Genomic DNA, 24,933 nt, shown 5'->3' on the forward strand with positions numbered 1-24,933 from the left:
CTTTACAGGAAATGAACCTGAACTACAACGACGTGAGTAAACTGCCGAGTTCGCTGAGCAACTTGTGCAAGCTAACGAGCCTGTACCTCTGCCACAACCGCCTCGCCGAACTGCCTGAACTCAACCTTCCCAGCCTTAGGGAGCTACACCTCGCCAACAACTGCCTTAAGGTACCAGCATACAGCACGCCACAGCCTTAAGGTACCAGCATACAGCACGCCACAGCCATAATGAGCTATTAAACAGCATAAATTTAAATCGTACCTTACCTCTCGTGTCAGATCTCCATGCAGTTATGCTCGTTGGAGTTGCCTTCATAGTTACGCCCGAGGCTTATTGAGCCTTAATCGCTGCTCGAATGATCTCTAAAATAATTTTAATTAAGAATGTTGTTTTGGTACAAATATGTCAAAGATAATGATCATCATAATCGAAAGATCAGGCAAGATATAGCCATAAGCCATAGCCATTTCATCGCTTATATATGTTTCTTGTCGGGTAGAGTTTTTTTAGCCTCGTCTATTATTTCCAACCGCTGTCCATGCAAGGCTTGATTTAGGAATATTTCTATTGAAGATTATATGTTCAATCATCCCATGTTTTTGATGACGTTATTACTGTTCATGCATGGACTGTAAAGAAGGAGGCTGATATTCAACTAACGAAATTTGAATGACTGTCATGAGGATACTATGCTCCTGCTCCTTGTCCGACGTCATCCCATAGTCATAAGTTTATGTTTGTTCCCGCTATTTTGTTATAGCTTGATTTGTGTTTATCACTAGCAGTCATAATATCAACAGTAATTAAGAGTTCATAACTCCGTCATGCAATCCGTGACGACTTAACAAGCTAGACCCAGCAATCACAGACGAGAAATCTACTGCTACGTATGCTTTGGGCGCTACGCGTCCTTAAGACTCGTAGCGCCTAGACCCGAGGGCTGGGTGACCTGCCTAGCGACGACTTGGAGACGGAGGACGACGAAGGCGACGCATCTGCATGACCGGGGACTTGGAAGTCCCGAACTCATCATAAGATCATAAGGTCTTAAGCGAGTTTTGATAGTACAGTCGCTGTGCAGGAGCTGAGCAGCGAAGTGCTGGGGGGCCTGCGGGGGCTGCGGGTGCTGGACCTGCGGGAAAACAAGCTGGACGAGCTGCCTGACGACATCACCCTCCTGCAGATGCTCGAGCGTCTCGACCTCGCCAACAACACACTTTCCAGGTACTGCTTATACTTCCTTCACACGCGGGGACTGCGATTGCAAACTAGTTTTGTGTTCCTAGTGTGAAAGATACTTTTTAATCAATAACTAAACCCGAACCGTCAATTTAAGAGATTTCGTTGTTAGAAGCAAATGTAGTAGGTATTAGGTATGACATTTTTGGTTATTATGGCGATTCATCAATATTTGTTTATGCACTTGACGAAGCATCTGGCGGAGCAGCGCCATTCTTAGATGACTAAGTGAAAACGACTGTAAAGCATTGGTTGTATAATCTGGCTGCAGCCTGCAAGTTTCTTTGACGATGGCTTACAAAACCTGGTCCCAAGACCCAATAAATGCCTCAATATTAATGGAAATTACGGAGAAAGTAAAGTAAAGTAAAGTATGACCTTTCAAGTGAAAAAAAATACTCTTTTTTTCGTAAAAAAATGTAATTTTTTCAAGTCAAACTGTACTTACTTCAAACCACGTCTCGTAGTAAGTAATGAGTTTGCGTACAGCGTTCCCTGTCACCTCGGACTGCTGCCGCACCTGCGCTCCATGCCGCTGGAGGGCAACCCGCTGCGTCTGCTGCGCCGTGACATCGTGCAGCGCGGCACACGACAGCTCCTGCAGCACCTCAGGGACAAGCTGCCCAATCCTGCCTCCTCCTACCCTGGTGAGTCTCGCGAGACCCTGCAGCTGTGGCCTCCCTCCTCCTACCCTGGTGAGTCTCGCGAGACCCTGCAGCTGTGGCCTCCCTCCTCCTACCCTGGTGAGTCTCGTGAGACCCTGCAGCTGTGGCCTCCCTCCTCCTACCCTGGTGAGTCTCGTGAGACTGGAGCTGTAGTCTTCAAACTTGTGAATGAATTCTATTAAAGAAGCTTAAAAAACTTTTTAAATTTTATGGGTTCAAATGCGATTTTGACTGCAGTGAAACAATGAATTTCTCTCTGTGAACCCCATTATGATTTAACCAATTGCCATAGAACCAGTACTTGACTGGAGTTAGATAAATAAATGACCGAGTTTTAGGATTTGAATTAAATGAGAACATATTGTTGTTGAAATTAAGTGAGCCCAGTGGTCTGGCATTAATTTATATCTTGTCTCGCCATTAATCTGTGAGCGTTTGCCCCTGACAATATAGAATGACAGTTTCTAAATATCGAGTTAGATTGTAGCAGCTCCGGCCGATGACAAACAGCGTGCATGACATTCGTTGCTTGCAGGTTTCGGCGAGGACAGCTGCCACCCTGACGGCGGCACCTTCAAGGAGGCGGCCGAGGAGCGTCTGCCCAAACTGCCTGACAAGTGGCAACTGCGTAACACCAGGCAGGTATGACGCCAGTGCTGCGTAACACCAGGCAGGTATGACGCTAGGTGCTGCGTAACACCAGGCAGGTATGACGCTAGTGCTGCGTATCACCAGGCAGGTATGACGCTAGTGCTGCGTAACACCAGGCAGGTATGACGCCAGTGCTGCGTAACACCAGCCAGGTATGACGCTAGTGCTGCGTAACACCAGGCAGGTATGAGTTAACTGCACTAAAATGTTATCTAGTTAATCTGATCGCTGTCTGTTATACGAAGTCCTTGGTTTGGTTTCAAAATTACTTTTGAGTAAATATCAAGGAACACTACACGAATCTTTCATTAACGAATGGTACCTGGTGGCATGTATGATTTGTCCACAATTCTTGCGCTCGTGAGGCCTTCCATTAAAAAAGTATCGGTATGTGAGAAATTTGAAACTTGCAAACTGCCGACGCGAGATTACTCTGGTGCAAATTGTCGAGAATAACTAAAAACTACTATGGATACTGGCGACTACTATAGATGCTGGCGACTACTGTGGATTATAGTTACTGCGCTAAATAATTGTAACTATGAGAAATTTTTCTTACAGGACGCAAGAAAGGAGCATTCGTTCGTCATGATTTTTATTCGTTCTTTTCCGTCACCATTATGTTCATTTTCGCGTAAGATTTTCCACGTGCTAAAATGCATGCTCACTTGAAGATGAGTTTCACTTGAGTATTCATGATTCACTTGATTTTTCACTTGAGTATTCATGATTCACTTGATTTTTCACTTGAGTATTCATGATTCACTTGATTTTTCACTTGAGTATTCATGTTTGAAGATGAGTTTATTAGCACAACATTCACGTAAGATTAAGTGCATGTATGTACACAGCTCGTGTACAGCGAGAAGGCCGCCAGCGTGCCCGAGGAGCTGCTGCAGAGCGCCGTGGAGGCCGAGGTGCCCGCCGTAGACCTGTCGGGGAACACGCTCGCTGCGCTGCCAGATAAGTGCGTCTTGTGTCTAACTTACCTGCACGTGCTAGTTAATGTCAGGTCAGGCAGGAACATCAGTGAAACTGGTAACTTGAAACTTGTTGGGAACTTCTTTGACGCAGCTGCCTCATAGGTTTCGCTCTTGCCTAAACCTGAACTATTTCATTTGCTTATTGATAAAAATTTAGTCAAAAAGCTGATAATTGTTAAGTCTACAACATATTAATGTTTTGTTTTCGACAATCTATTATTTTCACTTTCAAGTTGTTAATTGCGATACTGTTCAAGTTTCGACGTCAGAATAGGTCGTAATTCACGAATTTGAACCGTCCTATTTCTTCAGATTGCCGCTTAACGACATTGCATTATTAATTCCACTCGCCTGGGTGGCTACCTTGTATGCCATGCTGGTAGAGCTGTCAGGGCACGTGAAGGAGCTGGTAGTGTCGTGTAACTGCCTCCCTTACCTGCCCCCAGGCTGGCAGAGCTGTCAGGGCACGTGAAAGAGCTGGTAGTGTCGTGTAACCACCTCACGTGCCTACCCTCCTACCTGGCCACCTTCACGCATCTCGTGTTCCTCGACGTGCACGCCAACAGACTGGATGCGCTGCCTGACCTCAGCGCCCTCAAGTTCCTCAGGGAGCTCAACATGACGCACAACAGGTCGGGCGCTCATACAGACCAGGACAAACTCATTGTGATTCCTTAATTCCTGTTTAAAAATTGCTTATTTTCTGTTATTATTATTATTATTTTTTCCTGTTCTGTTTAAAAATTGCTTTAAAATTGCTCTGAAACTACACCGCACCCTAAACCTGTTCGTTATTCTGCAAACGCACAGAGCAGAGCCACACGTTCAGCCAACTTGCTGACCAGTCTCATTAACATTTATTTCCGCAGGTTTACGTCGCTGCCCGAGTGCCTGCGTGGGTCCCAAAGCCTTGAAATTCTCTTTGCAGGGGACAACCGCATCACTGAGGTGGGTGTGGATGTAACCACCCACATTTAGTGTACACGGTTCATCTTCTTTAATTCTTCTCTGATGAATGAGCACAAAGTATTTAATCCACCGCTACTGTTGGCTCGCTTATTTGTTGGCTCGCTCGAGTTTGGTTTTACTCTGATAAATTATGAAGGTTTTTCTCTGCGAAGTAAGAGGATTACTGTATATCATCATGTTCACGTCATCGCATTTATGATAAAATTGTTTAGAATCTATCTGTTTGAGAGAGGGCCAATATGTATGACCATTTTTAATACTTCAAAACTTTATGTAACTATTTTCTTTGTTCATTAATACCATCACTGTCTGATGCGTTGGAATTTCAAAACTTTTAAGGCACGTGTTGTCTCTTTCTATTGATATATTGGTTGATCCTTATAATCTTTGAAGGTGAATTGAATATTTCAATCCCAGTTGCATGTCGAACACCACAACTTGAGTTGTATGTCGAATGCCGAAACTTGAGTTGTATGTGGCACACCCCAACTTGATCTCATGTATCAGGTTGACGTGAGTCTGGTCGCAAGTTGGCCGCGCATCGCCACATTCCACATCAACAACAACAACATCGGCTACCTCCCACCAACCCTCGGCAACGTCACTCAGATCAGGCTAGTGTCTCAATTTTGTGAGCGCTTTGAAGTTGTTAAAACCAGCCCTGACATCCGTCCACGACTGCTCGGGTCGTAGCAACTGCTTCTTGTGAAAAATTTTGATCTTTTGAGAAACTGTTTTTAAGTCCTCGTTCGTTCATTGGCAAAGAAGACTCGACCATTCTTGTTTGTGTGGCACACGACGGTGTGAATGCTTCTGGTCCGAAGTCTGCTCGTTATTGCTATAACTTTTATCTACTAGAGAGATGATTTGTCTCGGAACTCCTCAGGGGGACTTATGACGCGTGTCTGTGCTCGTCAGAAGTCCTATGGGATTTCGCGCTCCTAGGAGGATTGTTCCTGAGCGCCCCACCGCTGAGCTCGCGGTGTCTGACTGCAGGTCTCATTTGTGGGGTTAAGTTATTATGTAGGTAGGATTCCTTACATTTCCCTTCTCCGTCTCTCTCGTGCGGGCGGCCGACGTCCCGTGTAAGCGACCTCTTGTTCGAGTGTCTTCGTTTCTGTTGCTTTTCACCTGTCCCTCCTTGTCACCTGTCCCTGGATGTCACCTTGTCCCGCCTGCAGGCGATGTTAAATGTTGAGCTCCGGTGCGAAATAGCTTGATAGCTGAAGGGCTAGCAAACCATTATACTACTTATTCTCTGAATCTTGAGATTTATTTTTCTACACCGACTCTCAGAAAATTTTCAACAATGCATTTCTTAGATTTTTATTGATGTAATTTTTAATTTTGCTAATATTACTCCTGATTTGATCATACTTAAGTTATCTCGAAAATCGTTCTCAGAAGTGCGCATGATGAACTTACAATTCTTAAATTTTTTTTCTGGAGCGCTAAAACGACTTGCATGGATTACTTGCATTACATTTTTTCAGTCTCCTCTATGTAGCGACTGAACTAATTTTCTCCATGAATAACTGAATTGTAAGTTTAATATTGGTCAATGTGCGCAGGAGTCTGCTGGTGGAGGGTAACCCCTTCCGCGTGCCGCGCGCCGCTATCATCGCTAAGGGCACCAACGAAATAATGAGCTACCTGCGCTCCAGGGTCGTGCCTGGCGCTGAGTGACGTGGCACTGATTAACGGGCCACTGAGTGACGTGGCACTGATTGACGTGCCACTGATTGACGTGTCGCCAGCTGTGCCATCCTCGTGCTTGCTGTTCAAGCGCCAGCGAAGCCTCGCATTTTTCTCTTCTGACGCAGCGTTGATTCTTACTTTCTGAAGTCGAAGATCGCAATGCGTGACATCTCTTGTATTATAGACAATTTTCGGGAACATTGCCAAAGTTGATTGCATTTAATAGCAATAAATTAAATTGAGTATGCCCAAAGTATGGCTATGTTCAGAAAATTGTACTGAATATAGCCCTCACTCCTTCCACGTTGCTCATTTCTTAGCATCCTCGGATAGCTTCAGAAGACATGAAATTGAATTTGTTTTGTTTGAAAGGCCACGAGCTCATCAACACAGCAGCGAGTCCATAGACTTCTTTAATAAGTGATAATATGAATACCTGCAGTTGTTACTCCAGTTGTCGACGTATCGATTTTAATTAGTAACATTCTGTTATAGTAATTGCGTCATTCTTCCCTGCCGTTTATTAACTTATTTCCTAGACTCACGTAGCAACTAACAAAAGCGCCGCTTTCGCATCTAAAGTCGGCGCCGCTGCTGCATTTCAGTGCAGTTAATTTTAGTTAGTATGTTTGCAGTTGTTTACCCACTAATTCCTGTACACAACACGAGTGTTACGTACGTGCATTTTATATCATCTAGCTTTCTCATCACTAACTAACGTTTTGCTCAATGAGTCAGATGATTGTCTGTAAAGATCCTACACGTTTATTACATAATGTGTTTCGGTTCCTTTTTTACACTCGCTCTATTAATTCTATTCTTGCCGTTGGTGGTAGAGCAAAAACGCTTCGGCGAGCTCCCGACCTCATCTCCTCTAATAATGTTTCGTTCGTAAAATTCAACTCTAGGAACTCGTCCACTATGTGAACGAGTCATGAACTTCTTGTGTTTTTTTTTTGGTTCAGTTGAACTTATTATTGATCGAAACATTTCTTATGTACATTATTAATCTCAAGGCTTGGAAATTCCCTACATTGGAATTCAGTTATGTTTCCAGAAAATAGCGGTAACGAGAAAAAAAAAGCAATCCGAAGATATGAGGTGTACCTTAAGTGTGTGTGACTCAATGGTAGCAGATAATCACCTGCGTGTTTTTTTTTTTTTTTTTTTTTGTTTTCCTTTGCTGCATTTACAGTGTATTTTACATGATCCGCCTTACTAGCACTGCGCTGTCTCGATACAAACGTGCGAACGCGAGAGCGATCAAACGCCTTTGTGAACACATTATCTCCACCTTGTGGCACGTTCTGTGAGAAAGTGTCATCGCGATGGTTCGTTCTTGTAGCAACATAAACGTACCAGTAACCAGGCGGCATGAAAGCTGTGATCGGAAGTTCTGTGTTGCCAATAAGGCTTGTGTTGCAGTAGAGGCGCTATAGTTGAGGCGGCGAAAAGCTAGCGTTGTCTGTGATAAATTCGTAATTAGTAGCTAGTGATCTCATAATAGTTAAAATCTTGCATGCCTTACTTCATCATCTGTTAAGATATAACAACCATTCCATTTTGTTAGATTGAACCAATTCAGTGGAAATTGTATATTTTCTGTTTCATCGTGAAATTTCACAGTCATCCTCTCACAGGAGTGTACACATCGCTCTATTCTGTCTTCTAACATTAACAAAAAAAATTGCAAAAGTAAAAAAATTACTAACTGAGGCTTGTGTTTATATCACCTACGATAGCTAGAATACTGAACGATCGAAACACTCATGAACGATATAAAGTTTATTTTATTTACATCAATCAAATTACTACCTGAACTCACTTTTACCAACAACGCCCCTTATAAAATTGAACTACAGCCTTATTAGTCATCATTACTTGGGCTAATCATCAAGCGATGCTCTTTAAGTAAATACAAGTATATGTTGGAAACTGGTGCATAGCTCTCTAGAGTCTAGACGTATCAGATGTCGTGACCTTGCGCATAGGAAGGCAAAGTTTTCTGTCAACAAATTTTCCTCCGTTTTTAAATGCCTAACACGTATGTTCCGTGCCGAAAGCCAGTGCTAGCGAGTAAGCCGACGTGATTATGGCGTCAGGATTGCTCGTCGGGACACAAAACAGAAGCCGAAGGCACAAGCTCGTCGCGACCCAAAACAGAAGCTCCCGCACAAGTTGATGCGCAATCCTTATTTTACCCAAGCAATGTCAACAGCCGTGTTTGTACAAGCTAAAAGTATATAAAATAATAAATAGATTCTCATATATTGGGTCAACAACTGATGGTTATCGATATTATTACACAAATAGAACAAAAAAATGGCGATACGACGAATGCATCCAGAAATTCTATGCAACTAGATAGTTTCAGCAACTGCTGAACTATAAACCATCGCACGAGTTGTCAGCACCGCGTCAGACATGCATCACTAGGCAGAGCGCCACGTCAGACGTGCATCACCCTGGGCGTAGTGCGCCCCATGATCCAGTTTATGAGGGTGGAGGACGTGGCTTGCGTCTCCCTCGTCAGGGTGTACTCGGGGGTGACGATGGTGGGGTGAGGCGGCACACTCGCCATCGTCTTCTGTTCCACCACGTCGTTCAGCTCGCGAAGCTCGTCCAACCTGGAAGAAAAAAATATTTAGATAGATGCAAACCAAACAATGCAACGACCTCGCCTTGATGTTTAAGACAAACAGTCGTGTAAATAATTGCTCAGCCGTTTCGTTGGTTCAACAGGTCAATCAAAAGTTCTACTAAGACACTTGAGTCTCAGGATATTAGTTGTCTTCTCATGCGTTTGGTATCAGGGGCCGTACGAAGAAAGAATAGGTACGAGTTTGTAACTCCGTCAACCAAACACTAACGGATTTTAATGCACGACACACAGACAAGAAATCGGTTGCTACATGCACCCAAGCCGCTACGTGTACTTAAGCCGTAACGTGTACCTATGCCGCTACGTGCACCTAGGCTGTTACGTGCACCTAGGCCAGTTTCTTTACTTAGCCCGCAGTTTGTGTACTTAGCCCTACATACACTTAAACAAGTTTTGATAGTACGGCCTTAGAGCAGAAGCGTCCCCACTGACTTTGTCTTGAGGGGCGGCGAGATGTCGTCGCCAGCAGGGGACGCGAGTGGCGCCTCGCCAGCGTCGGCAGCGGCGCCCTGGCAGCGCCTCACCAAGTCCTGGTTGCTACGAAGGGCGGCGCTCAGACGGAGCTGCAGCGAGTCGCGCTCCTCCACCAACTGTAGAGGAGCGAGACATGCAGGCTGTCATGTGACACTGCAAACACTGTTATGTGACACTGCAAACACTGTCATGTGACACTGCGAACACTGTCATGTGACACTGCACATAATGTTCAGCGCCACACGTCACGGCAGCACATACGGTACTATCACGGCACACTGCACATACTGTCACAGCACACTGCACATACTGTCACGGCACACTGTACATACGGTCACAGCACACTGTACATACTGTCACAGCACACTGCACATACTGTCACGGCACACTGCAGGGCACACACGGTCACTGGACATGGTAGCGCGGCGATGTAATTGAATGTCTTGCGTTGTTACGTGGCGCCTCACTTTATTGATCTCAATGATGAGCTGATGGCAGCGCAGGTCCCTGAGGTGCAGCGAGGCGAGCGCCGCCTCCAGCTCAGCGCTGCTCTCCGCAGGCGACACTGCTGCCTCGCTCAGGCGGGACAACGAAGCGTCAGCTGACTCCACCTGCAACATTTAAGGCATCAGCTGACTGCACCTGCAATATTTAAGGCATCAGCTAACTGCACCTGACATGCCTAGGGCATCAGCTAACTGCACCTGACATGCCTAGGGCATCAGCTGACTACACCTACAACGCCTGGGGCGGCAGCTGCCACTACCTGCACACCTAGGGATTCAGTTGACTGCACCAGCAACAACTGGGGCATCAGTTGACTAACTGATAATGAGCGAGTAAATTAGGTATGCTTAGTGAATTTAACAATGGCTGTCATTTGGGCCGCTTGGAACAGGTGGAAGGCGTGTGACGACAGTCGCAAATCGTGGTAAATTATCTTGTATAAAGAAAGCGAAAATATCTTCGTAATGAAATATAACTGACTTGGCAAATCGTGCATGAGCCGCAAAAGTGTTGGTCAACAACAGTTTGGGAACCATAGATTCACAGCATGCATGTCATCATACGAATACTTTTTGGGCGAACAATGTTCGCTATCATCAGAGCGATGATGAAAGTTTTTTTTTTCAGAGCAGGGAGCGAGCCTCAACTGCCTCAACGTAGTAGTAGGTGAGGATGTTAACTAACATGAAATACAGACCTAAACTGCTTTACTCAATTCCCTACATATAGCCTATGAGGGGAAAAAGAGGTAGTAAGTTGGTAATGAGTTAAGTTCATGAAAGGTCTTAATGAGAGGAGGAAAATCGGCTTTTTTGCAAGACTGTAGTCTAATTAATACTCACAACCTTGATGGTAATTATGCATCTTAACTTGTAAATCATCTCTATAAAATTGAAATAATTTGAGGAGTTTACTAGCACAAGAACTCGTATACACTAATTCTGAAACAGAAACGAGGATCGGCGAGAGCACCTGTCTGCTGAGGTGCTGCGCCTGCTGCTGCCAGTGACGCACCTGTCTGCTGAGGTGCTGCGTCTGCTGCTGCCAGTGACGCACCTGTCTGCGGAGGAGCTGCGTATGCTGCTGCCAACACCTGTCTGCTGAGGAGCTGCGTATGCTGCTGCCAGTGACGCACCTGTCTGCTGAGGTGCTGCGTCTGCTGCTGCCAGTGACGCACCTGTCTGCTGAGGTGCTGCGTCTGCTGCTGCCGCCAGTGACGCACCTGTCTGCTGAGGTGTTGCGTCTGCTGCTGCCAGTGACGCACTTGCTCCTCCAGGTTGTCCATCTCGCGCCTGCGTCGCGCCAGTTCCTGCTCAGCCACATCACTAGTTAGGGCTACTCCAGCAGGCCATTACTGCAGCGCTACACGCACATTTGCTTGCATCTTCAGGTATCAAATATAAATGTGCTTGCAAGTTAAAGTGGAGCTGTCCGAGCTTAATAATTCATGCAATGTTGGAATCCCAATCCCGTCATTCCGAGATTCTGAATCCCATACACAACAATAAGCTTATCTATTCTAATACCAATAAAACAACTTCAAAACCACATTTTAAACAGAATATACGATTTCATTTTACTCTCGCTTCTAAACGATTTATTTTTTTTCTTAATTTTCTTAATCATATTTATTGATTCTAATTACGAAATCAAATTTCAATTTTTGATCTAATTCTTAGGTCCCTTTACTTCAATCCAATTCTCCCTTCAATCAAATAAAATTTCAGGTCCTGGCGCAATATATATCGTGAATACGCGTAGTGCCTTTATATATTTGACAATTATATGCAAGATTTCATTTGAAGGCAAAACTGAATTTTTCCTTGCAATGCTTACATTATAGAAGCGTATCATGAAATCAGAGAAAATAAAAGCATTAATGAGGAATTTACTCAAAATGAGTGTTTTTTAGGTTAAATAAGTCACCAAACTATGAGACTGACAGAGGGCTTTTACCAGGTGTATGAAACGTTGATCAAAATGATATAATTAGCGCACCTCAGTAAGCGTTTCATTTTGCTTAGCTAAGGCGGCAGACTCGGCCTCGGTGTAGCGCTCTCTTCTCGCCAGCATCTCCACAGCAGAGTTGCTTATTCGTTCGTTCTGCTCCTTCTGCACGTGCAAGCGAACATCAGGTGACAGTTCACAACAACCTTTACCTAATCATAACACGGCAGTGAATAACGGTCAACTTTCGTAACTCATAAAACTAAGGTGATGAAAAATAGACATGGAATCGTGGTAAAATATTTCAAATCCTTGCTGCCCAACACACAATTTAGCATAACATAGGCAAGTGCCCAATAAGGGTAAATCCTTGAGAAATATAGTTGATCCGTCGTATTCCCTCGTAATTTGTTCGTACTTTAATAATTTTCAACATTTCCTTATTCTAAAGGAAGAGAGCAAAGTTTGTTCTCAGGAGTCATTCTAGTGAAAGGCTGACCTGCTGCAGGCGAGTCTGCAGGTCATCCAGCAGGCTGTGGCTGAAGCGTAGGTCACGAGTGAGTCTCAAGACCTCGTCCTGCATTGCGGCCTGCTGAGCGCCGTGCTCAGTGGCCTGCAGTTGCGTGTTAGGAAATGCACGCAGTTTCAGTTAGTCCCTTTAGATGACGGGTTAACATGAGGTCTTAGTGACGCCAAATACTTGTGCTTAAGGCAAGCCAAATTCCAAGTTGAGTTAGTAAAATGGAAACAAATTATCAACGGAATACAAGGCCATAAGTACATATAAAGTTATGTTAATGAATGAATCCGATCTGAAAAACATCAATCGTAGTCGAAACTTGGATTGAGTTTCAGAACTTGGATTTTAGAGACAATACACTTGCAAGCCCAAAAATCGTATGAAGAAGAATTTAGAAAGAATTATCATGAAGAAAAATTAAGACATTGTATTAGAAAATCAGGAGTGGAAACAGACAATCTCCAAAAATGGACACAAAACTTGTCAACACAGCAAGAAGGACGGGATTCAGACATGAGAACACACCGCATGCAGCGGAACTGACCTCCTCCTTAAGGGCGTTGCAGGTCTCCCTGAGGGCGGCGAGCTCGTCCTCGAGCCCCCTGACGGTGCCCTCGATGGTCTCCTGCCTGTACGCCTCCAGCTCAGCGGTGAGGCCCGCCACGTCCTCAAGCAAGCGGTCGCGCTCACCTTCCAGCGTCAGGAAGTCGTGTCTGCAATCACAGTGGAAAAAATTACAAACGTGTATGTTTTTATTAACATATCGAATCTTTGAGATGGAATCTTATTTAAATACCATCATCTCTTGTTGAGATGGATCATATTTCATGCTACCATGAAATATGAGAATACCATACCAAAAACCTCCGTCAGATCGACAGAATTACTGAAATTACATAGTGTTTTAGAAAATCAATTTGGGATCCTCGATCTCAATAATAAACAGTTTTGTTTCTGATCAAGACCTAGTAACAAGGCCTGGTAAATGTTACTATAACGGCTAACAAATTACATATATGTTCAGAGAAAGTCATCAATGAGTCACTGGCAGCAGCCACTTCAGTAAACTTGAGGTCGAACGATGCGCAGGAAATTTTTCACTATATAAAGAGCCAGCACTTCACGCCCGGAGTCTGCACAATTAAAGCAAAACAACAAGACTGAGCCAGGTCAACTCACTTCATGGCTGCGTTGTCAGCTTTCATCTCTTCATGCTCCTCAAAGAGCGCATTGTAGGCGCTCTTCATAGTCCGCAACTGGTAATCAGTTGCACCCAGGTCATTGCTCAATGAGTTCTTTTCCTCAGTGAGTTTCTCAAACTGTCCTTGTTGTTCGATGAAAGCTTCCTTGTAGACGCCAACATCTTCATTAGCTTTGATATTAGTTTGCTGGGAGAGTTTGAGCTCAGCATCCAAACTCTCTTTTATGCTCAACAAACGTGCGTTCTCAGCTTCGAGTTCACCGAGCCTTCCATTGAGGTCTTTATTAAGGGACTCTATTTTCATGTAGTTTGAACTAAGTTCATCCAGTTGAGACTCGAGGGCAATGATTCGGTCCTTGAGATGCTTCGTGTCTTCTGAGGAGGGTTGCTCGTCTCCTTCCTTCATTGTTGCTTCACTGGTCGCGCGAGGTCGTCTCCGCTCCTCTTCCACGGTTTCCTCCAACTCGCTGATTCTCCACTCCAAGGAGCCCACATTGGCCTCCAGGTCTTGATTACGAATGCTAAATACTCTTATTTGAGCTTCTTGATCTTCTTTGATCTCTATTAGTCGGTCGTGCGCGTCTTTCAGAACCTCGTTTTGTCTCGTGAGCTGATCTTTTTCTTTGACGAATTCTTCCAACTTTTGCTTTAACTCGTCTCGCTCGGCTTGAGCCTGTGCTACTTGATGCTTGAACTCTTCTTCCAGAGCCTGGTCTAAATCAGACAAGCCGCCCTTCGACTTCAACTTGCTGACATCCTTTTGCAGCGCTTCGTTAGCGCTCTGAAGCCCTTTGACTTTCTGAAGAAGCTTGCCCGATTTAATTTTCGCGGCTTGTAAGTCGTCTGATAGACCATTCCTTTCCTTCTCAGCAGCAATGAGCTGTTCTTTAAGAGTGCGCACTTCCTCCCTGAGGGAAGCATCTTGCGAAGACGATCGCTGCAGATGCTCGACGTCTTTGCAGCCTTCTGATCCCCAGTCTAACTCTTCTTCATGAAGCTCGTGAGCCTCGATTGCGGGGCCTGCAGTTGATTTTGCCTCCTGTGCCTGCAGACATTGTTGAGCAGCTGCTTCTGCCAACTGAGTAGACAGTTGCTGCTGTTGCAGCTCTACCAATTGTTCTTGAAGCTTCAGTTCTGCAGCCGTAAGCTGCTCATGTTGTTGTGCCGAGAGTTGTTGCTGATGCATCAGTTGTTCTTGTGTAGCCAAGAGCTGTTCATGCAAGGCTCGAATTTGGTCCGACGACTGCGTGAGAGCTTCATCACCCTGCGCCACCTGTTCTCTCAATCTCTTCATCCCAGTTTCAAGCCGTTGGATCTCCACTACAAGACTTTCCTTCTCGGCTTCGAGCATCTGAGCTGCCTGGCTCGAGGTCTCGAGATCTGTCCTGAGCCTCGTGTTTTCGGACTCGAGAATTTCTATGTCGGTGGAGCGACGCGAGTTCTCACCCTCCATCACCTCGAGCTCACTCCTGAGGGTGCTGTTCTCGCGACGCAGCAGCCCAAGCGACTCCTCGAGGCTGCCAAGCTGGCCCGCAGCTTTGCTGTCTCTGGCCTCCTGGGACTCCTCCAGCTCCAGCACGAGTGACTGCAGCCTGTTGAGCTCTTCCTGTTCACAGAAAAACTCCTATTCACAGAAGAGCAAATTGTAAGCATGAAGAAACACGTTTAATAGAGGTAATATTGATCTGAAACATTTTGATCAGCAAGTAAAATCAAGGAATCGACTGTACTGTGAAGGCACAACGGTAGCTACAGCAGTTGGTTATCATGCTACAGACTTATGACGGTGTACTGTGAAGTCACAACGGTTGATATAGGTAGCAGTTGGTTATCAAAACACTGACTTGTGAAGTATTGAGCTGCCCCCGCAGCTTGGCGATCTCTGCCTCAGCGCTGCCCACCATCTGCTCCAACTCCGTCATCCTCCCGCTGCCGCCCTGCAGTGCAATAAAGTTTCTTACTTTTTAGCTCAAAATCTGGTCGATTTTCGCTCAACTCGTTCATGATCATACAAGTTAAATGAAATTGTAAATGTTTAATTCAGTTGTGTGCAAAAAAATTACACCTATTCTCCAGCACGAATTAATAACACTAAGTTGTAATTATTAAGCCTTGTCAAATGCTCAAGCACCGAATGATTTTACCCTTAACTAAAATAAGAATAATGAATATATCAGCTTAGTTACGGAGCAAAAAGAAAGCATTTCTTTATATGACCAGGAACTGACCTGCTGAATGAGCTGCAGCTCAGCCTGCACTCGCTGCAAGCTGATCTGCTCCGCATGGAGCTGCTCCGTCGTCTCCAGTAATATTTTCTTGGCCTCAGTCACCTCCCCCAGCAGGCGTTCATTGTCACGTGTCGCTGCAAGAAAACGTTCCTCGAGGCTCGGGGACGTTGCTTGCAGATCTAACTTAGCAGGGGCAGCATCGAAGAAATTTGCACCTCCTGATGACGATACCTGGCCTGACTTGGTGAAGAATGAGGCAGCAGATTGTGTACTTGTAGCGTGTATTGATTGTGTCGCAGCCGCAACATCAGCCGCGACAACGGCATTCCCGACAGGAAGAGTCTGCTGCAGTTGTTGTTTTTGTTCATGCAGTTGTTGCTCTAGCAATTCTACACGTCGACAAGACTCTTGATATTGAGCTAAGAGAGCCGCGTATGGCTCGCTTGATAAACTCATCTGCTCATCACTCGATCCACCGGCCACAGAAGCGCCTAATGGGACGTCGGTTCTTGCATGTGCTTCACCTTCCACCGATGACTCACAGTGAATTACTCCAGTTTCAGACGTAGCATCGATGAGAGCAGTGAGTTGGGATATCTTGGTTTTGGCCTCTTCGTGTTGCTGAAGTAACTCGTTATACAGAGTGGTGAAAGGACCCCACTGCTCCTCGTACCAGGCAAGCTTGTACTGCATCTCGGCGATGTTAACGTCGGCTTCTTGTGCCGCGCCAACGGCATCGTCAGCCACAAGAGTTGCGGTGGTGGCTGGTGGTTGTAGTGTTTGCTCTTCCAGCAAGGGCGCTGGCATGAGATCGACGGCGCTTCTCTGCTCGGCTGAGTGATCAGAGAACCAAGAAGCGGCGGAAGCTTCAGCAGTAGTGGCTACAGAGAACAACATACTGGCAGTACCATAGGTCTGTACTGCCTCAGAGCTCGCGATGACTTCATCTACTTGCTTGTCACTGGAAGGCTTTTTATCAATAGAAATATTCTCAAGGTGCAGGCGTTGCGCTCTCTCCGCCTCTAGCTCGGACGTGAGGCTTGAAGCTAGCGCATTGCGTTCTTCTAGTTGTTGATTGAGAGTAGCTATGAGATCAGAACTCGAGCTCTGGGAAGCACTTAACTCTTCTCTAACATCTACTAACGTTTGCTCGAGCGATGTGATTTTCTCGCAAAGCGTGGAGTTCTGCTCGGCTTCCTGTAGCAGCTGTTGCTGTAACTCTTGTCTGCGGTCCTCAAGTTTCTTGTTGGTCTCCTGTAAGCCTTGTATCTTTTGATTGAGCCACGCCATTTCCTCTTGCTGTGAGTGCGCTGAATGTTTGAGGGAAGTGAGTTGCTCCTGCATCTGCTCCACCAGAGCCGTCTTCTCCAGCAAGGCTTGCTGCAGACCTCGCAGCTCGGGCGAGGCGCGGCCACCGTCGCCGCCGAGATCCACTTCGCCGAGTTCCTCAGAGGCGAGGCTGTTTTGTCGCTCCACCGCGCCGCCGCTCGCTGTGCCCAAACTCGTCTCCAGCTGTGCGATTTTGAGGGCAGCGTCTTCCAGTTGAGCTTCTAGCATCCGGCATCGTTCTTCCAGATGTCGCTCCCCTCCAACTGAAACGGCATTAGTTCTTGTTGCAAGTTCACTGCGCGCCGAATCTCTCGCAACGACTGCTTCATTTAGCTGCTCTTCCAATTCTCTAATTCTTCGCTGACTAGCTTCGATCTCAGTCCGATTTTCATTTACTCCAAAGTTAACAACATTCGAGTCGGTCACAGTTGCAAGCTGCGATTCAAGACAAGAATTTTTATCCTTCAATTCTTCAATATAATTCTGAAGAGAAGACTCGCGTTCAGCCGTTGATCTTCGCAATTCGTCTAAATTTGCTTCCAGATAAACATTTTTATCGGAAACCTCTTGCAGTGCTGTAGTTTTCAGTTGAAGTTCAGATGAAACGCTCAACGAACTCTGATTCAAGTTTTCGTATTCTGCTTGCAGTGAAGAATAATAGGAACTGGCCGACTGGTATTGTTCCATCAGAACATCGTACTCACTTTTAATCGCCATTAACTCGCTTTCAAGGCAGCTTATTCTCTGCTGGCGCTCATTCAACTCACTCAGAAATTCTTTGGTCTGTGCATCTTTGTGCTCTGCCTGAGCTACGAGCTCTTCAATGCGGGACTGCATCTCCTCAATTAGCTTTTGTTTGCTTTCATGGTCGAGCTGCATTTGCATGACCTGATCCTGGTTCCACTGGAGCTGTTGTTCGTTAGCCGTGGCGTTGGCAGCCGCTTGCTCTTGATATGCACTCACCTCAGCGCACTGCATCGTAGACTTTTCCAGTTGAGACGTCGCTGCGTCTAGCTTCTGCTGCATCTCTTCTGCCTGCTTCTCGCGTGCCGCAAGCTTTAGCTGCAGCTCAGCAAGCTGCGAGTTGCTATCAGTCAAGTTACGTTGCACCTCAGCCAGCTGTTGCTCGCGTTCATTTAACACCTGTTGTATGGAATTCAATTCTTGTTGTAACTCAGTCAGCTGCTGATCCCGCTCAGTAACTTGCGCTGATAGTGAGCTAGTTAGTTCTGAGCTGCGGGCTAGTTCGCTGTTCATGAAGTCACACTGGCGCTGGACACTCTCTTGCGCCAGCTGATAAGACTCTAAACTATTCTGCAATTCAGCACGTAATTCCTTTTCCTGCTCAAGAGTATCGTACAACTCACTTCGAGTCGTCTGTTCAATAGTTAGTGACCTTTGTAATTCTTCTCGAAGTTTTAGCTCCTGTAGGAGATTACTCTGAAGTTCTTCGTTTGCCTTCTGCTCTGTAACAAAGTTGGATTGCAAATCTTGAATACCAACGCGTTGTTGATTTTCACGATCTTCATTCTGAGCAAGTCTTGTGGTCAGGTCTTGGATAGTGACTTCACGCTCCAGCAGCTCTGCTTGGCACTGCTTAACATCAAAAATACAGGCGTCCAGCTGATTTTGGACGTCTGTAAGGAGCTTATTTTTCAAGGTTAGCTTGGCTTCCATTTCCTCATAACACTTTTTGATAAAGTCAGCATCGGCTGTGGACATTTGCACTACAGAATCTTGCTCCAAAACACCGCTGCTTCTGGATGCAATTTCAGCAGCCAGAGAAGCTATTTGCTGCTGCTTGTTGTCAGCAAGACTCTGCTGTTCCCGCACCTGCTCAAGAAGAGATTCCCGCTCCAAAGACAAAGAAGTCACTTCTTCAGTTCTGTCAATCAAGTTTGCCTGAGCATCTTCAAGCATCTTCTGGGAATTATTTAGATCCTTTTGCAACTTTTCCAGTTCTCTGCTCTTGTTCTCGAGACATTTTTCAGTTTCTTTCTTAAGCTCAGCTAACTTCGCAGCATTTTGCTCCGTCTTCCGAGCATCGGATTTCAATTCCTTGACTAACTGTTCATAATTCCATATCCTTTCCTTGTTATCATCAAGAGCTTCCTGCAAGTTTTTCAACTCTGTTTTTAAGCTTGAAATAACCTTTTCATTATCAGCAATAGCTTTTTCGAGTCTTGAGTTCCGTTTCTTGAAGCTGGCTAGTTCATCCCCTGTACGGTCAAATAGCTCCTCCATTTCAGAGAGCTTGTCCTGTAGACTTTCTGTCTGCCTTACGCTATCAAGCAGTTTCTGAATCTCTATCTTGTGCTCATCCAAGAGACTCTCGAGCTCTGAATCCTTGTCAGCAAGAAGTTTATGCAGCCTCCTCATTTCGTCCACTTGAGTGGCTTTTTCACTCTCGGCCTCCAGCTCCATTCGTTGGCATCGCTCGTGCAGTTCCCGTATCTCGTTCTCTAGCTGCGCTTTAGTATCGCTCCACGAGTCCATCTCAATGGCGTAACTAGCAAGACTATTCTCTTTGTCTGTTAAGATACCAAGCAGCCTCTGATTCGCCTCCAGTGTTTCTTGTTCCGAAAGTTCACATGACTTGGCCTTCTCCTTGAGAGTTTCAACTTCCTTCTCACGAATTTCGTAGAGTTTTCTTGCAGACTCAAGTTCTTTGGTCAATTCACGAAGATTTTTTTCAAGTTCTTCTTTATCGTTGTCACTTGAAGTATTTTCTTTAGCTTCAATCTGTAGTTTAAATTCGTTTTGCAATTCAGCGAGCTCACCACTGATCAATTCATTCTTATCGTTCAACTCTTTCACTTTACCTTCCAATTCCAACTTGATTTTTGAGATCTCATGAACTTCTACTTGTAGATGAGATGAATTTATTTCCAGATCAACCATTTTCTTTTCTCGGTCGTTCAATAGTTCTACAAGCTTAATTTTTTCATTCTCCAACGTGGAAATGAATACAGATTTATCATCTAATTCTTTGGTTAATTCGTCCAATTTCTTTCTTAAAGCAGTTGCGCTTTCTTCAAGGGTACTGTTGGCACTCTTTAAATCATCGAAGTCGACAAGACGGAGCTGAAGATTACCTTTCTCCTCTTCCAGCTCAGCAATCTGGTTATGGAGATCTAGTATGTTTTGCCCGGATGGTTGTCCTTCACCAGTTTTAATGGCCTTAACTTGCTTTTCTAAGCTCTTTAGTTTACTTTTGCCGTGGGCTTCAGCCTTGCACAACTTTTGTTTGAGGTCCTGAATAGAATTCTGGCTCAGCTGATTTTTCGTTTTTTCCTCCTCCATACTGGCTGTCACCTCGGTTAGGTTGCTTTGCAAGCTCACTATCTTCTCCTGTAACTCTGCATTCCGTGCAGCCAATTCGAACCTGATGCTTTCTGTTCTCCTTTGGGTCTCCTCAACTTGCGCCAGTCGACTGCTTCTCTCAGCCAATGTTCTGGTCAGGTTATCTCGCTCAGATTTCCACTTCTCCTCTTGCGCAGTGAGGCGGTGTTGCAAGTCACGCATGCAGTTCTCTCGCTCCTCCAGATCCTCCATCATCTTCATAATCTTCTCGTCACGGTCCTTGGTGATGAGAGTTACTGCTTCAGTGCGTGCTTCAATTAAGCTGTCTCGTTCACCAAGCTGGTCAGCCTGATCCTGACACTGACTCTCTAGCTCTGCAACACGCGCTGTCAGCCCTAAAACTATGGCGTCTTTCTGTAGCAGCTGCTGACAGAGCTGTTGGGTGGTGGGCTGAGAGTGCAGGGGAATGATACCTTTCTCCAAATTTTGAATGAAATCGTTTCTCTGTTCCAATTCACATCTAAGTTTCTCCATTTTCTTCTTCATTTCGTCCATACTTGCTTTCTTTTCTTTGTTATCACGTTGTTGTCGTTCGTACTTAGTTCTTTTTTCATCCAACTGTTTTCTTAGGAGCTGAATTTTCGATTGAGATGATCCTTCAGAGAACGACGAGGTTCTGGCTTTTTTCGGAATGCCTTCAATGGAAGGGTCGCATGCAGCATTCTGAGAGCTCGCGTCTAGAGCCCTGACATGACCTGACATGACACTCACGTCAGCCAAACTCCCTCCCATCTTGCTGCTCTCTGACAGCATTCCTCGCTCACTCTCCTTGAGGACCACTTCAAAAGGCTGAGTAGAAGAGTCAACGCTCATAGATTCGGTGTGTAACATCTGACAGTCAACAATGTCAGAGGGAAGTTTGGCGTCAGTTTTCTTGTTATGCTTGGGTGGCGGTCGGTTCAAACGACTCCGCATGGCAGCCAGGCGAGTTGTGATATCCTGAAAAGTTACCAAGTAGATAGACTTTCATCTCATATTTGCACACATTTTATAGTATTATCAGTTACAAATGTGATTAGATATATAGTCACAATGAAGTTTTCCGAAACGAAGATCTCAGTACCTGGGAGGAAGCTTGAGGCATCTTGTTCTTCAAATTTCCCAATAGTTGCTGTTGAGCAGCCAACTGTTCCTGCACATGGAGAAATTTGGTCAACACAAGTCACACTAAGTTCATTGCCTACAATTCTATCTTTACTTTCAGCAGAGAATCACTCATTAATATTCATAACGGGTGATGTTGCTGACAACATAGAGAAAACAACTAAAATTGTTTTGTTCACAAAGAGTACAAAGAAATTGCCTTCACTGAATCGAGTTCTCAACTTGCTCCCTGTAATGAAGATCATTAGCAAGAATAACAAAGATATCACTAGCATCAGTTCAAACATTTTTCTGTAACATGATCATTGCACAGCTTCAATGCCAAGCAAACAGACAGACTCATAACTTCATCCACACTCTAAAACTACCATCAATCATTTGAAAGCATAGCTCTAAAAATCGCAGCAGGTATTACACAGACATAAACCTTTCAAACCCTACACCGGACACCATGATTAGTTCATAAAAATTTAAAGATAGAAGATTGGTTTCATTGTTATAATTTTATTATTGATCGTGACTTTGGATCATGATTTTATTATTGATCGGCTCTCATTTAGTCAGGTTGCGTCTGTAGCGTCTAAGGCTTTCCACGGTGTATTGGTGTAATAAGTTCTTGTATGAAATCGGTTATGGCAAAAATCTTACAGATAGAGGCTTGCAATGCAACACTGGTAGATTTAATATTAAATTGGGCAATTCAAGTTCCCATCCTACATTAACAAAAATCTTCAGTAAATGGCAAGGGTAATCCCAACTCAATCAAAGTTAAGAATCTATCAGTTTACATCACTAAAATCTCCTACGTTTACCAGAAACGTTGATCCGTTGCAGTTCCGTTGAGTAGTACGACTATCGTAAACGACCGCACTTCACGCACATGTTTAGGGGCCGTATTTCCAGAGGCCGTACCGCAGCCATAGACACGCGTCCTATTTCACAGTCGCGCTGTCTTCATAGCCGTATTCTTCGCACTTTAATTGATGTATCACAGCCGGTCTAACCGTAGAATTTATACAGCGACCGTGCTTCTGAAAAGCAGCTTTGTCTTCATCGTCGATTGTGTTACTCAAAGTTCATTGCCGAACATCTGCTGCCCGCGATCATGACCGAACCGATAGGTACTGATGATAACGGTGACAGTATCGTGTTGATGACCGTACCGATGTTACTTGTTGCTCAGTGTTCGAAACTTGAAACTTCTGATTACCGGCGTTTTAATTATTGAACGTCACGCCGCCTCTAGCGTAGTCTCATGGCTGAATCGCAGCCGGAGTGTTGATGTTGACCGTACATAAATATGTCGAAGTCGTGGCCGTTTTTGTAAATTTTAGAGCGCTTACAGGAATTGTAGTTGCCTCGATGAGTCCAGGTTTTTCGCGCCCGCCAATGATCGAAAACGGCAAAACCGCTGGCATCAAGGCCGCGGCTGTCACAACGTTCGCAAACTGCAGAACGAGCTGGTGACTGTAACTTCAGAAGAACAACCTTTGGCGCGAATCGCGAATTTCAGGGTCCTTATATAGGCCAGCGTCGCGCACAGTTATGCCTACCCTCAAAGTGACAATTAATTCCTCAACTGAAGGAATTTTATTCGCGATAGGCTCGCTAACGTTCAATGTAAACAGCACCACCTCTCATGGCCATGGAAACAACCGCGTCATACTACAACGCTTCAACACACATTCCTGTTCTTTTCAACACCTGCACACAAGCTATGCTGAACATTATAATAAAAAATAAACTCTGAATTCCCTACACTTTATTCACACCTTAGGATCTGGATTTGATTTTTCCAGTTCATTTTCAAGTGAAAAAGCATTTCATTTTAACTTTGATATATATTTTGGTTGCTGCAATCAGCTCCTGCCTAGCATTTGTCAAAATGCACCTCAATGACTGTCTTGAGGCAAGTCAGCTACAGAAATGAATGACGATTTAATGCAGTGTAAGTGCAGAAGAATTACATATACAAAGTAAAATACAATATAGGTAACAATCAACCTGAGGACCATGCTTCAAACACCCCCAGTCCACCACCCACCAAACCTATACAGATCTTACAAGATACTCATTGATTAACCTGTAGAACAATGACTGAATGACACATCATCAAACATCATAAGCACAGAAAAGCCACAATAAACATGATCCATATCACCAAGCCCCACTGTGGCAATCATCCTTCACAAGACTTCTAAAGGCACCAGTTGGACAGAAAACATTCAGTTTAGTGCCCTATGCAACAAATTTAGTGCCCTATGCAACAAATTTAAGACACTCAACATAAATTACATTAATACATTTTCCAAAAGAGAAGACAACCTGTAGCTGATGCAGTTCTTGTTGCACTTGTGGAGTGGTTCCTGCAGCTGATGAAGACCCAGCCATTGCTGGCAGCTGACATGTGTCAGGAGGCTCTGAATCTCCACCAGACCAGTACATTTTGCCTGAGCTGCACACATTCAGAAAACATCAAAGACATTACAGCGAACATCATAGGTATGAAGAAGGAAGAGCTAATGGGCAAAATAAATTTCAGAATAAATTATTCTAATTTCTGAACAAATTGTGAAAATTCTTGATGTTTTAACCATAAGCAACATTTTTGTACATTATAACAATTAACTTTGACCTTATCGTCTTTTAGCCAGAAATTTTTTATATGTAGAAACAATATATCTAATATATGTAGAAATCTCAGCTCAAAGTGGCTAATCACATCCTGTGCTTTGAGTTTAGAGGCTACCAGCAGTGTAGTACCGTCAACCGGGGCTACTCAGGACGATTTTGAACATTTTTCATTCATAACTTATTACCATGAAACATTTCATAAGCAAGTTTAGGCTCATTTCAAAGCTCTTTGCAAGGGCTATCACATGGCTTCTCCAAAAAATTCCATATGCTATTCGTAAGGTGCCAGAAGCAAAAAAAAAGTGTCCCGAGTAGCCCCGTCAAACGGGGCTACTCGGGACACTTGGAATAAAACTTCATTTTAAAACATTTGAAGCATGTAGAGCGTAGTCATCCATTACTAACAGTACTCTGAAGTCCTCTTTCATTGTAGATGATTTAGAGGTAGAACAAATGACATTTTCTGTGATTTTTACTTGTTTTTCCTTTATTGATATGATATTACCATATACATTAATTACCGTATTATTGATGCAATATTACCATATTATTGATGCGATATTACCGTATCCATGAACATGCCAGAGCATTTACAACAACCTTGTCCACTACAAGCTTCACATCAGCAGCCTTATAGCATTTTTTCTGTATCTGTAAGCTTACAGGACGGCTTGTAATTTCACACCATTTTAATTGGGTTAAGTGAATTTACTATAAAAAAAAGATTGTGAAAAACATACCTGAAACAGAAAGGAA

At 44.5% G+C, this 24,933-nt stretch overlaps 2 protein-coding genes across 3 annotated transcripts; one reads left to right on the forward strand and one right to left on the reverse strand.

The window, feature by feature from the left end:
* Positions 1 to 7,924, forward strand: LOC108678286 (leucine-rich repeat-containing protein 40; the record flags this gene model as incomplete). The annotated part of the gene is given in 9 exon segments (XM_018166661.1): positions 1 to 170; positions 1,085 to 1,227; positions 1,732 to 1,889; positions 2,443 to 2,549; positions 3,410 to 3,525; positions 3,988 to 4,173; positions 4,411 to 4,489; positions 5,018 to 5,124; positions 6,082 to 7,924. Coding segments are annotated over 9 exon segments (1,170 nt in total). The 3' UTR covers positions 6,197 to 7,924.
* A 56-nt stretch (positions 7,925 to 7,980) lies between these two features.
* Positions 7,981 to 23,994, reverse strand: LOC108678285 (protein lava lamp). Of its 2 annotated transcripts, XM_018166658.1 has the most exons (12): positions 23,869 to 23,994; positions 21,503 to 21,571; positions 15,748 to 21,378; positions 15,364 to 15,456; positions 13,498 to 15,125; positions 12,863 to 13,031; positions 12,298 to 12,411; positions 11,850 to 11,963; positions 11,074 to 11,160; positions 9,812 to 9,955; positions 9,303 to 9,460; positions 7,981 to 8,835 (listed from the first exon to the last, which is right to left on the reverse strand). In XM_018166658.1, exons 1-12 carry the CDS (start codon positions 23,986 to 23,988, stop codon positions 8,658 to 8,660), a joined length of 8,505 nt encoding a protein of 2,834 aa, XP_018022147.1. In that variant the 5' UTR covers positions 23,989 to 23,994; the 3' UTR covers positions 7,981 to 8,657. The 2 variants fall into 2 exon arrangements, with proteins under 2 accessions (XP_018022147.1, XP_018022149.1); XM_018166660.1 differs by lacking the exon at positions 12,298 to 12,411.
* Between the last annotated feature and the right edge of the window lie 939 nt (positions 23,995 to 24,933).

This window comes from Hyalella azteca, unplaced genomic scaffold (genome assembly GCF_000764305.2).
Source record: "Hyalella azteca isolate HAZT.00-mixed unplaced genomic scaffold, Hazt_2.0.2 contig14766, whole genome shotgun sequence".
NCBI lineage: Eukaryota > Metazoa > Arthropoda > Malacostraca > Amphipoda > Hyalellidae > Hyalella > Hyalella azteca.

Excerpts from the sequence above, each read along its gene's own strand:
- LOC108678285 (XM_018166658.1), bottom strand. The coding sequence starts at position 23,988 with ATGTACTGGTCTGGTGGAGATTCAGAGCCTCCTGACACATGTCAGCTG. Across the intron at positions 21,572-23,868 it reads AAGAACTGCATCAGCTACAG|GAACAGTTGGCTGCTCAACA; the intron begins GTTGTCTTCTCT and ends CTCCATGTGCAG. Across the intron at positions 15,126-15,363 it reads GGCAGCTCAATACTTCACAA|GAAGAGCTCAACAGGCTGCA; the intron begins GTCAGTGTTTTG and ends TTCTGTGAACAG.